At 40.9% G+C, this 11908-nt stretch overlaps 1 protein-coding gene across 1 annotated transcript in view; it reads left to right on the forward strand.

The window, feature by feature from the left end:
• LOC127856121 (Bardet-Biedl syndrome 5 protein homolog) overlaps positions 1-11064 on the forward strand; it is a 22350-nt gene extending 11286 nt beyond the window's left edge. The window contains exons 9-12 of the mRNA XM_052392121.1: positions 628-690; positions 1604-1738; positions 3098-3181; positions 10542-11064. Coding sequence (XP_052248081.1) covers positions 628-690; positions 1604-1738; positions 3098-3181; positions 10542-10667 — 408 coding nt within the window. The 3' untranslated portion in view covers positions 10668-11064. The remainder of the gene's footprint in view (positions 1-627; positions 691-1603; positions 1739-3097; positions 3182-10541) is intronic.
• The last annotated feature ends 844 nt before the right edge of the window (positions 11065-11908 follow it).

The following is an 11908-nucleotide window of genomic DNA, read 5'->3' on the forward strand; positions in this document are numbered from 1 at the left end:
TTGTCATTAATTGACTTAGGAGGCATGGTAAGAAATCAAATAGCAATCGCTCCATATCAAAGTAGATGGAAAATATACAAAGCAGTTAAACTACAGGTAAGTTGAACTAACTTATGAAAGCACACTGTATGAGTACTAATTTCAATGTGAGCTAAATTTCCTCGAGCTCATTCAACCAACTAGTTTGTACATGATGAAACATTGAAATGTGATTTTGATAACAGATCTAAGTAGAAATATACTAAGTCATATTATACAAACCGGTACAATCCTTTAACATCAACGTTAAAATATAGATTGTTTTAAAAGGTTAATATGTTTTGTTAATTTTGACTAAGATAAAAAACATTTTTTAATAATCCTGCAAGATGAAGTTGTTTTTTTAAAGTATATCTGTCAATATTGTGTTGAGTTTGTGTGCATAGGATTGTGGAGCATACTTCTTCCGCATTTCTCAAGCCGTTAAACTGAAACTTAAAATATGTTATGACATTGAAGTGAAGAGAAGCAAGAATCTTTTAATCCTTAGTTATTTGCCCCGAACATAGCTGACACAGCGGTGTTTGGGTACTAGTAACGTTTGAGACAAAGTTTTGTAGTCAAATACATGATGTGTTTTTCCTTTAGAAAACCATAAAGATCCGGGACTCCAAGTTTGGGTTGGCCCTTGTAGTGGAGAGCTCTCAGCAGGTATGCAGGGTCATATCCCACAATCATGAATTTATAAAATAAACTCTTGTTGTTTATACTTACTTGTTTCTGTTTTTAACCCCTGGTTGAAGACTGCTTAGCTGCATGATTATATTTATTTTCATAGTGTCATTGTTTGTCATGCAATTTATGGTTTGTAACCTTATTTTCCAAAATCAGTAAAGCTAGCAAATATTTGTTGATTTAAAACAGATCTTAGCAGGTAATATTTAAGATCTAGAATTGATCAACTCTACAATAGTGTGGTTGATATGGTGTCCCTTGACAACTGGCAGGTGGCAAATGTCAATGGCAGAGAGTTTTGGTTGTTCCATCCACAAACAGATTCAAGTTCATCTATAGCTAGGCTTTATTGGCTTTTCAGTCCACCAAGCTTAGTTATTGAAATGAGTCGCGTTCTGAGAAAACTGGGCAAAATGCTTGTGCGTAAAGTGTCATCCCAGATTACCCTGTGCAGTTTGCACAGGCTAATCAGGGACAACACTTTCCGCCTTAACTGGATTTTGGTGTAGAAGAGACTTCCTTGGAACGAAAAATGTCATAAAAGCGGAAAGTGTCGTCCCTGATTAGCCTGTGCGTACTGCACAGGCTAATGTGGGATGACACTTTACGCACAAGCATTTTGCCCAGTTTTCTCAGAACGCGACTGAAAGAAGCATTTTGACCGCGCCTTATTACTTAAGACCAAGAAAATGTTGCAAGTACATCTTTGTAAAACAAGACTCCGAGCAAGTTGGATTTAAAATTTAAGGCTTGCAGATCAGTGCTTATTTCCACCACTGTGTTAAATAAATATGTCTAAAACCTATCTCAACTTAAAGTGCTAGTTGCCCGTGTTGTCTTCATTATGCCCATAATTTATGCCAATAAATCCAGTTGGTCTGTTTCACAGAGCGGAGGGTACGTACTGGGATTCCGTATCGACCCTGTAGAGAAGCTGCAGCAGGTGCATAAGGAGATACAGAGCCTTCACAAAGTGTACAGTGCCTGTCCAGTGTTCGGTGTAGAGTTTGAAGAAGAAGAAAGAGTGAGTACTGAAAATCATGTTTTACCCCCCCCCCCCCCTCCCATAAATATGGAGCATGCTCTGTGAAAATGGGGTTTAATGCATGTAAGTAAAGTGCAGTCCTATATTAGTATTTGCAGGCAACACAGGCTAATCAGGGACGACACTTTCCACTTGTATGATATTTTTCGTTTAAAGAAAGTCTCTTCTCAGCAAAACTTAAGTTTAGGCGAAAGTGTGGTCCCTGATTAGCCTGTGTGGACTGCACAGGCTAATCTGGGATGACGCTCTACACACATGCATTAAACCCCTTTTTCACAGAACGAGGCTCATATTGACATTGATGAAATAATAATGATATTTAACTATAATCCTAAACCATCATGTTAAATGTTCTAGTTTACAGTCAATCATATCATTATTGTTTCCATAGTATATATGGCTTCTTCTGTTCTTAAGCCGATCTCTGACAAAGCCAGACTTAATGCAGGGGCCAGATATGCCTCTGCAGTCAACTCTGGCTAATGAAGGTAGACTCCTTTCTTTTTAAAGGACTTTTTAGTAAAAAGGAAGTCTTTTCTTAACATTAACCCAGTTTAGGCAGAAAGTTTCGTCTAAGAATAAGCCTGGTTTTTCCAGAGACAGGTTCCAATATAGGAAGCCATATTTACACAGCTGCTTATTTCTATTGTTCCAATAGAGAAAGCCATATTTAGACAGCTGCTTATTTACAATGTATATTGTTCCAATAGAGGAAGCCATTTTTAGACAGCTGCTTATTTCTATTGTTCCAATAGAGGAGGCCATATTTAGACAGCTGCTTATTGTCCCTTACCAGTTTCACCGGAGGGGACTTATGATTTGCGCTCAGTCTGTCAGTCTGTCTGTCAGTCAGTCAGTCAGTTAGTGAGTCACACTTTTCTGGATCCTGCGATAACTTTAAAAGTTTTTAATATTTTTTCATGAAACTTGCAACATGGATAGATGGCAATATGGACATTATGCACGTCATTTCATTTTGTTCCTACGTCAAAAATTGTGGTTGCTATGGCAACCAAAAAAAATAATCTGAAAATTGTGGAATTTCTGACAATGGTGGAGCCGGTAGGTGACTATATTGCTTGACAATAGCCTTGTTTCTATTTTTCCAATAGAGGAAGCCATATTTAGACAGCTGCTTATTTCTATTGTTCCAATACAGGAAGCCATATTTAGACAGCTGCTTATTTCTATTGTTCCAATACAGGAAGCCATATTTAGACAGCTGCTTATTTCTATTGTTCCAATAGAGGAAGCCATAATTTCAATAGCTTATTATTTCTATTGTTCCAATATAGGAAGCCATATGTAGACAGCTGCTGATTTCTGATGTTTTTTCAGCCTCAAGGTTTAGACGAGTTGACAATAGAACGAGTGCAAGACGATGTGGAGATAGAGACGGAGGGACAGTCTGATGCCTTTGCTGTAATATGTTTTGACTTGTAGTTTACTGGTAGCATCTTTAGCAGTATTCCTGTGTTAGCATTCAGATTAAAGTTGGTAAATTTGTTTAGTTCTTAATTAAAAAGGATCCAAATTACATAACCATTTTGTTTAGTATCAGGGGTGTGATTGAGGTTAAGTCTGAGGGGAGGAAATTCTATATACTGATTTTGACTAGGGGAATCACGCAGATAACGCAATAACAAACCTTAAAACAGACATGTAATAAACGCCATCTTAAAGTTATTAACAAGATTTATTTATCGAAACCTTTATAAAATCACATTTAACATATGTAACCAGTATTAATTGTGATCAAAATCAATGTGTGTTCTGATCCCTGTGAACGATGACGGCAATCTTTCGTTTGAGCTCTTTCAATGTCTCAAATTCGAAATAAGGTCAGCAGTTTTACAGTGTTCAACTAACGATAATTTACCACAGGATCTGTAGTTCATGATTTTTTCACATGGAATATGACTTAAGTTTAGCCTTACCAAGACAGTCGATTTTCCGTACCCATTCAGAAAGTGGAATCACTGATTTATATCCACTGTTGTTTCTTTCCTTTCCCATTTAAAGGTGTTTTTCAATAATTTATTTTTCTCCGAGATTTTGTGAGATTTGTTTGTTCCTTCAATAATCTTCATTATCGCTTCAAAAAGGTGCCATTTGTAAACAAATCAGCAAAGAAATATGAAAAACGTTTTAAAAGACCAATTTTAATTGAAGATTCGGAAACGACAGCCAATGACATTGCTCGTTTCAAAATGCTTAGGAAGAAATTTCCAGAGTATTATGACGAGTTTTCGCCGGTCGCTGAAGTTTCGGGCCGCTTTTGAAATACGCACTCAGAATCAGTCGAACCATTTTTTCCCGAATCTATGCCATTCGTGGAAATGACCCCGGACAACCCGATCCGCGGAAATCCGCTGATCCGCGAAAAAAATCACACCCCTGAGTATTCACATTGCACTTTAAATAGATGTTTTCTCAATTATGTAGTGACAAAATCCTTAATACATTGGTGATGCTAACTTGATGTAAGTCTTAATGTATACATATGTAACACTAGTCAAGCCACTGGGCAACTCAGGTGAAGAAGTCGTCTGACTAGGAGAAGTAGTCACCTGACTACGAGAAGTAGTCACCTGACTAGGAGAAGTAGTCATCTGACTAGGAGAAGTAGTCATCTGACTAGGAGAAGTAGTCAACTGACAAGGAGAAGTAGTCATCTGAGTAGGAGAAGTAGTCACCTGAGAAGAAGAAGTAGTCACCTGAGTAGGAGAAGTAGTCGACTGACTAGGAGAAGTAGTCATCTGACTAGGAGAAGTAGTCATCTGACTAGGAGAAGTAGTCATCTGACAAGGAGAAGTAGTCATCTGACTAGGAGAAGTAGTCATCTGACTAGGAGAAGTAGTCATCTGACTAGAAGTAGTCATCTGACTAGAAGAAGTAGTCATCTGACTAGGAGAAGTAGTCACCTGAGTAAGTGAAGTAGTCGCCTGACTAGGAGAAGTAGTCAACTGACTAGGAGAAGTAGTCACCTGAGAAGAAGTAGTCATCTGACTAGGAGAAGTAGTCACCTGAGTAGAAGTAGTCGACTGACTAGGAGAAGTAGTCATCTGACTAGGAGAAGTAGTCATCTGACTAGGAGAAGTAGTCATCTGACAAGGAGAAGTAGTCATCTGACTAGGAGAAGTAGTCATCTGACTAGGAGAAGTAGTCATCTGACTAGAAGTAGTCATCTGACTAGAAGAAGTAGTCATCTGACTAGGAGAAGTAGTCACCTGAGTAAGTGAAGTAGTCGCCTGACTAGGAGAAGTAGTCAACTGACTAGGAGAAGTAGTCACCTGAGAAGAAGTAGTCATCTGACTAGGAGAAGTAGTCACCTGAGTAGAAGTAGTCGACTGACTAGGAGAAGTAGTCATCTGACTAGGAGAAGTAGTCACCTGACTAGGAGAAGTAGTCATCCAACTAGGAGAAGTAGTCGACTGACTAGGAGAAGTAGTCACCTGAGTAGGAGAAGTAGTCGACTGACTAGGAGAAGTAGTCGACTGACTAGGAGAAGTAGTCACCTGAGTAGGAGAAGTAGTCAACTGACTATGAGAAGTAGTCACCTGACTAGGTGAAGTAGTCATCTGACTAGGAGAAGAAGTCATCTGACTAGGAGAAGTAGTAATCTGACTAGGAGAAGTAGTCACCTGAGTAGGAGAAGTAGTCACCTGAGTAGGAGAAGTAGTCGACTGACTAGGAGAAGTAGTCGACTGACTAGGAGAAGTAGTCGACTGACTAGGAGAAGTAGTCACCTGAGTAGGAGAAGTAGTCATCTGACTAGGAGAAGTAGTCGACTGACTAGGAGAAGTAGTCATCTGACTAGGAGAAGTAGTCATCTGAGTAGGAGAAGTAGTCGACTGACTAGGAGAAGTAGTCGACTGACTAGGAGAAGTAGTCACCTGAGTAGGAGAAGTAGTCACCTGAGTAGGAGAAGTAGTCGGCTGACTAGGAGAAGTAGTCGACTGACTAGGAGAAGTAGTCGACTGACTAGAAGAAGTAGTCATCTGAGTAGGAGAAGTAGTTGACTGACTAGGAGAAGTAGTCATCTGACTAGAAGGAGTCACCTGAGTAGGAGAAGTAGTCATCTGAGTAGCAGAAGTAGTCACCTGACTAGGAGAAGTAGTCACCTGAGTAGGAGAAGTAGTCGACTGACTAGGAGAAGTAGTCATCCGACAAGGAGAAGTAGTCATCTGACTAGGAGAAGTAGTCGACTGACTAGGAGAAGTAGTCATCTGACTAGGAGAAGTAGTCACCTGAGTAGGAGAAGTAGTCATCTGACTAGAAGAAGTAGTCACCTGAGTAGGAGAAGTAGTCATCTGACTAGGAGAAGTAGTCATCTGACAAGGAGAAGTAGTCACCTGACTAGGAGAAGTAGTCATCCGACTAGGAGAAGTAGTCATCTGACTAGGAGAAGTAGTCGACTGACAAGGAGAAGTAGTCGTCTGACTAGGAAAAGTAGTCACCTGACTAGGAGAAGTAGTCATCCGACTAGGAGAAGTAGTCGACTGACTAGGAGAAGTAGTCACCTGACTAGGAGAAATAGTCATCTGACTAGGAGAAGTAGTCACCTGACTAGGAGAAGTAGTCATCTGAGTAGGAGAAGTAGTCACCTGAGTAGGAGAAGTAGTCAACTGACTAGGAGAAGTAGTCACCTGACTAGGAGAAGTAGTCACCTGACTAGGAGAAGTAGTCACCTGAGTAGGAGAAGTAGTCATCTGACTAGGAGAAGTAGTCATCTGACTAGGAGAAGTAGTCATCCGACTAGGAGAAGTAGTCATCTGACTAGGAGAAGTAGTCGACTAACTAGGAGAAGTAGTCGACTGACTAGGAGAAGTAGTCATCCGACAAGGAGAAGTAGTCATCTGACTAGGAGAAGTAGTCGACTGACTAGGAGAAGTAGTCATCTGACTAGGAGAAGTAGTCACCTGAGTAGGAGAAGTAGTCATCTGACTAGAAGAAGTAGTCACCTGAGTAGGAGAAGTAGTCATCTGACTAGGAGAAGTAGTCATCTGACAAGGAGAAGTAGTCACCTGACTAGGAGAAGTAGTCATCCGACTAGGAGAAGTAGTCATCTGACTAGGAGAAGTAGTCGACTGACAAGGAGAAGTAGTCGTCTGACTAGGAAAAGTAGTCACCTGACTAGGAGAAGTAGTCATCCGACTAGGAGAAGTAGTCGACTGACTAGGAGAAGTAGTCACCTGACTAGGAGAAATAGTCATCTGACTAGGAGAAGTAGTCACCTGACTAGGAGAAGTAGTCATCTGAGTAGGAGAAGTAGTCACCTGAGTAGGAGAAGTAGTCAACTGACTAGGAGAAGTAGTCACCTGACTAGGAGAAGTAGTCACCTGACTAGGAGAAGTAGTCACCTGAGTAGGAGAAGTAGTCATCTGACTAGGAGAAGTAGTCATCTGACTAGGAGAAGTAGTCATCCGACTAGGAGAAGTAGTCATCTGACTAGGAGAAGTAGTCGACTAACTAGGAGAAGTAGTCGACTGACTAGGAGAAGTAGTCGACTGACTAGGAGAAGTAGTTGACTGACTAGGAGAAGTAGTCTAGGAGAAGTAGTCATCTGACTAGGATAAGTAGTCACCTGACTAGGAGAAGTAGTCATCTGAGTAGGAGAAGTAGTCGACTGACTAGGAGAAGTAGTCGACTGACTAGGAGAAGTAGTCACCTGAGTAGGAGAAGTAGTCACCTGAGTAGGAGAAGTAGTCGGCTGACTAGGAGAAGTAGTCGACTGAATGGGAGAAGTAGTCGACTGACTAGAAGAAGTAGTCATCTGAGTAGGAGAAGTAGTTGACTGACTAGGAGAAGTAGTCATCTGACTAGAAGTAGTCACCTGAGTAGGAGAAGTAGTCATCTGAGTAGCAGAAGTAGTCACCTGACTAGGAGAAGTAGTCACCTGAGTAGGAGAAGTAGTCGACTGACTAGGAGAAGTAGTCATCCGACAAGGAGAAGTAGTCATCTGACTAGGAGAAGTAGTCGACTGACTAGGAGAAGTAGTCATCTGACTAGGAGAAGTAGTCACCTGAGTAGGAGAAGTAGTCATCTGACTAGAAGAAGTAGTCACCTGAGTAGGAGAAGTAGTCATCTGACTAGGAGAAGTAGTCATCTGACAAGGAGAAGTAGTCACCTGACTAGGAGAAGTAGTCATCCGACTAGGAGAAGTAGTCATCTGACTAGGAGAAGTAGTCGACTGACAAGGAGAAGTAGTCATCTGACTAGGAAAAGTAGTCACCTGACTAGGAGAAGTAGTCATCCGACTAGGAGAAATAGTCATCTGACTAGGAGAAGTAGTCACCTGACTAGGAGAAGTAGTCATCTGAGTAGGAGAAGTAGTCACCTGAGTAGGAAAAGTAGTAAACTGACTAGGAGAAGTAGTCACCTGACTAGGAGAAGTAGTCACCTGACTAGGAGAAGTAGTCACCTGAGTAGGAGAAGTAGTCATCTGACTAGGAGAAGTAGTCATCTGACTAGGAGAAGTAGTCATCCGACTAGGAGAAGTAGTCATCCGACTAGGAGAAGTAGTCATCTGACTAGGAGAAGTAGTCGACTGACTAGGAGAAGTAGTTGACTGACTAGGAGAAGTAGTCTAGGAGAAGTAGTCATCTGACTAGGATAAGTAGTCACCTGACTAGGAGAAGTAGTCATCTGAGTAGGAGAAGTAGTCGACTGACTAGGAGAAGTAGTCGACTGACTAGGAGAAGTAGTCACCTGAGTAGGAGAAGTAGTCACCTGAGTAGGAGAAGTAGTCGGCTGACTAGGAGAAGTAGTCGACTGAATGGGAGAAGTAGTCGACTGACTAGAAGAAGTAGTCATCTGAGTAGGAGAAGTAGTTGACTGACTAGGAGAAGTAGTCATCTGACTAGAAGTAGTCACCTGAGTAGGAGAAGTAGTCATCTGAGTAGCAGAAGTAGTCACCTGACTAGGAGAAGTAGTCACCTGAGTAGGAGAAGTAGTCGACTGACTAGGAGAAGTAGTCATCCGACAAGGAGAAGTAGTCATCTGACTAGGAGAAGTAGTCGACTGACTAGGAGAAGTAGTCATCTGACTAGGAGAAGTAGTCACCTGAGTAGGAGAAGTAGTCATCTGACTAGAATAAGTAGTCACCTGAGTAGGAGAAGTAGTCATCTGACTAGGAGAAGTAGTCATCTGACAAGGAGAAGTAGTCACCTGACTAGGAGAAGTAGTCATCCGACTAGGAGAAGTAGTCATCTGACTAGGAGAAGTAGTCGACTGACAAGGAGAAGTAGTCATCTGACTAGGAAAAGTAGTCACCTGACTAGGAGAAGTAGTCATCCGACTAGGAGAAATAGTCATCTGACTAGGAGAAGTAGTCACCTGACTAGGAGAAGTAGTCATCTGAGTAGGAGAAGTAGTCACCTGAGTAGGAAAAGTAGTCAACTGACTAGGAGAAGTAGTCACCTGACTAGGAGAAGTAGTCACCTGACTAGGAGAAGTAGTCACCTGAGTAGGAGAAGTAGTCATCTGACTAGGAGAAGTAGTCATCTGACTAGGAGAAGTAGTCATCCGACTAGGAGAAGTAGTCATCTGACTAGGAGAAGTAGTCGACTAACTAGGAGAAGTAGTTGACTGACTAGGAGAAGTAGTCGACTGACTAGGAGAAGTAGTTGACTGACTAGGAGAAGTAGTCTAGGAGAAGTAGTCATCTGACTAGGATAAGTAGTCACCTGACTAGGAGAAGTAGTCATCTGAGTAGGAGAAGTAGTCACCTGAGTAGGAGAAGTAGTTGACTGACTAAGAGAAGTAGTCCCCTGACTAGAAGAAGTAGTCATCTGACTAGGAGAAGTAGTCACCTGAGTAGGAGAAGTAGTCATCTGACTAGGAGAAGTAGTCATCTGACTAGGAGTAGTCATCTGACTAGGAGAAGTAGTCATCCGACTAGGAGAAGTAGTCGACTGACTAGGAGAAGTAGTCGACTGACTAGGAGAAGTAGTCGACTGACTAGGAGAAGTAGTCGACTGACTAGAAGTAGTCGACTGACTAGGAGAAGTAGCCGACTGACTAGGATAAGTAGTCAACTGACTTGCCCAAACCTCACTCTTATCGATTAACCCTTTACCACTTAGATACTTTTGACCCTTTACCTCTTAGATATGTATTTAACCCTTTACCACTTAGATACGTATTTAACTCTTTACAACTTACATTATGTAATGTATTTTGACACTTTTGTAGTCCCTTAGAAAGTTTAATTAAAGACCTTTCTTACTAAATTCAAAGTTTAAAGGCATCATTTCCAACCATTAGTTACTGATGAGCAGAAAACAGCATAATACCTGAACAGACTGCGAGTTACTAGCAGGCTGTTATCGTTTTATTCTGGTTGCAAAAGCCATTTTCACTTTGCTTCTTATGGGGGAAAGATTTTACAAAAATTAAATACATTGATTTTACCAGTATAGCATTATCTACTTCTGGACTAATAAACAATGACATGCATCTTAAAACATCAATACTGCTCGTTACAAAAGTGTGATACTTCTCTTATTATTATATATGAACACTGATTAACAAAGTGAGCTAGCCCTTCATGAAAATCCTATCATATGATCCAGGGCTTTTTTTCCTTCTTCAGCCTTATATAGGCCCCATACCCTAAGAGAATTTCTTTAAAATGATGCAGTTTTCTCCAAATTGTAAGCTTACTTTGGGAAATGTCTTTCCCTTTTGTAGTTTTGTTGATTTTTTTCCCCCAAAATGGAAAACCAGGTCATTTCCCCAAAACAAGAAAAAAAGCCCTGTAACCTTGTTTTATCCCCAGGCGTACTTTGCCGATGGGAGCAAGGACAAGGACCGAGATCCCGTGTTTTCCGAGGAACTGGGGCTGGCAATCGAGAAACTCAAGGACGGCTTCACCCTCAATGGTCTCTGGGACGTGTTGGCATAGAAACGGAATACCCTTGACAACCATGCATGTTTATCAACTGACATAGCAACCATGCTTGCCTAGCAGCTTCCTTGATGTAGCAACTCTGGTGTAGTAACCATACTGGCTTAACAACTTATTTGGAATACTTTGACAGAACTTTGTGAATGTTTGTGTTCTATGGGAGTATCGTCCATAGTGTTTCTTTGATATGATTCTTGCTGCGCTTATTTTCTTGAAATCATCAGGGTCTTTAATCACAAAGCTTTGTAGGGGCACTGAAGATGCAAAACTTTTTAAATATTTAATTCAACATGTGAAATATTATCATGCATTTTTGTAAGTTTGAAATGTTTTAAACAATTACATTTTTTCTTTCATGATAAGTATTTTGCCTGTTAATAAACAATAACAGTGATCTTTGTATTTCACATTTAACCATTACCAATATTAAAATTGTCATCACAACTGATCATAACTTAAATCGGTTGCATGTAGAAATAATGTGAATACTGGTTCTGAATACTAGCTACTCTTGTTATTATGCCCCGCTTCGAAGAAGAGGGGGTATATTGCTTTGCTCATGTCGGTCGGTCTGTCGGTCGGTCTGTCGGTCCGTCCACCAGGTGGTTGTCAGATGATAACTCAAGAACGCTTGGGCCTAGGATCATGAAACTTCATAGGTACATTGGTCATGACTTGCAGATGACCCCTATTGATTTTGAGGTCACTAGGTCAAAGGTCAAGGTCACGGTGACCCGAAATATTAAAATGGTTTCCGGATGATAACTCAAGAACGCATTCGCCTAGGATCATGAAACTTCATGGGTAGATTGATCATGCTTGCAGATGACCCCTATTGATTTTGAGGTCACTAGGTCAAAGGTCAAGGTCACGGTGACCCGAAATAGTAAAATGTTTTCCGGATGATAACTCAAGAATGCATACGCCTAGGATCATGAAACTTCATGGGTAGATTGATCATGACTCGCAGATGACCCCTATTGATTTTGAGGTCACTAGGTCAAATGTCAAGGTCACGGTGACCCGAAATAGTAAAATGGTTTTCGGATAATAACTCAAGAACGCATATGCCTAGGATCATGATACTTCATAGGTAGATTGATCATGATTCGCAGATGACCCCTATTGATTTTGAGGTCACAAGGTCAAGGTCACGGTGACCCGAAATAGTAAAATGATTTTCAGATGATAACTCAAGAACGCTTTTGCCCAGGATCATGACACTTCATAGGTACATT

The sequence above is a fragment of the Dreissena polymorpha genome, chromosome 13, assembly GCF_020536995.1.
Source record: "Dreissena polymorpha isolate Duluth1 chromosome 13, UMN_Dpol_1.0, whole genome shotgun sequence".
NCBI lineage: Eukaryota > Metazoa > Mollusca > Bivalvia > Myida > Dreissenidae > Dreissena > Dreissena polymorpha.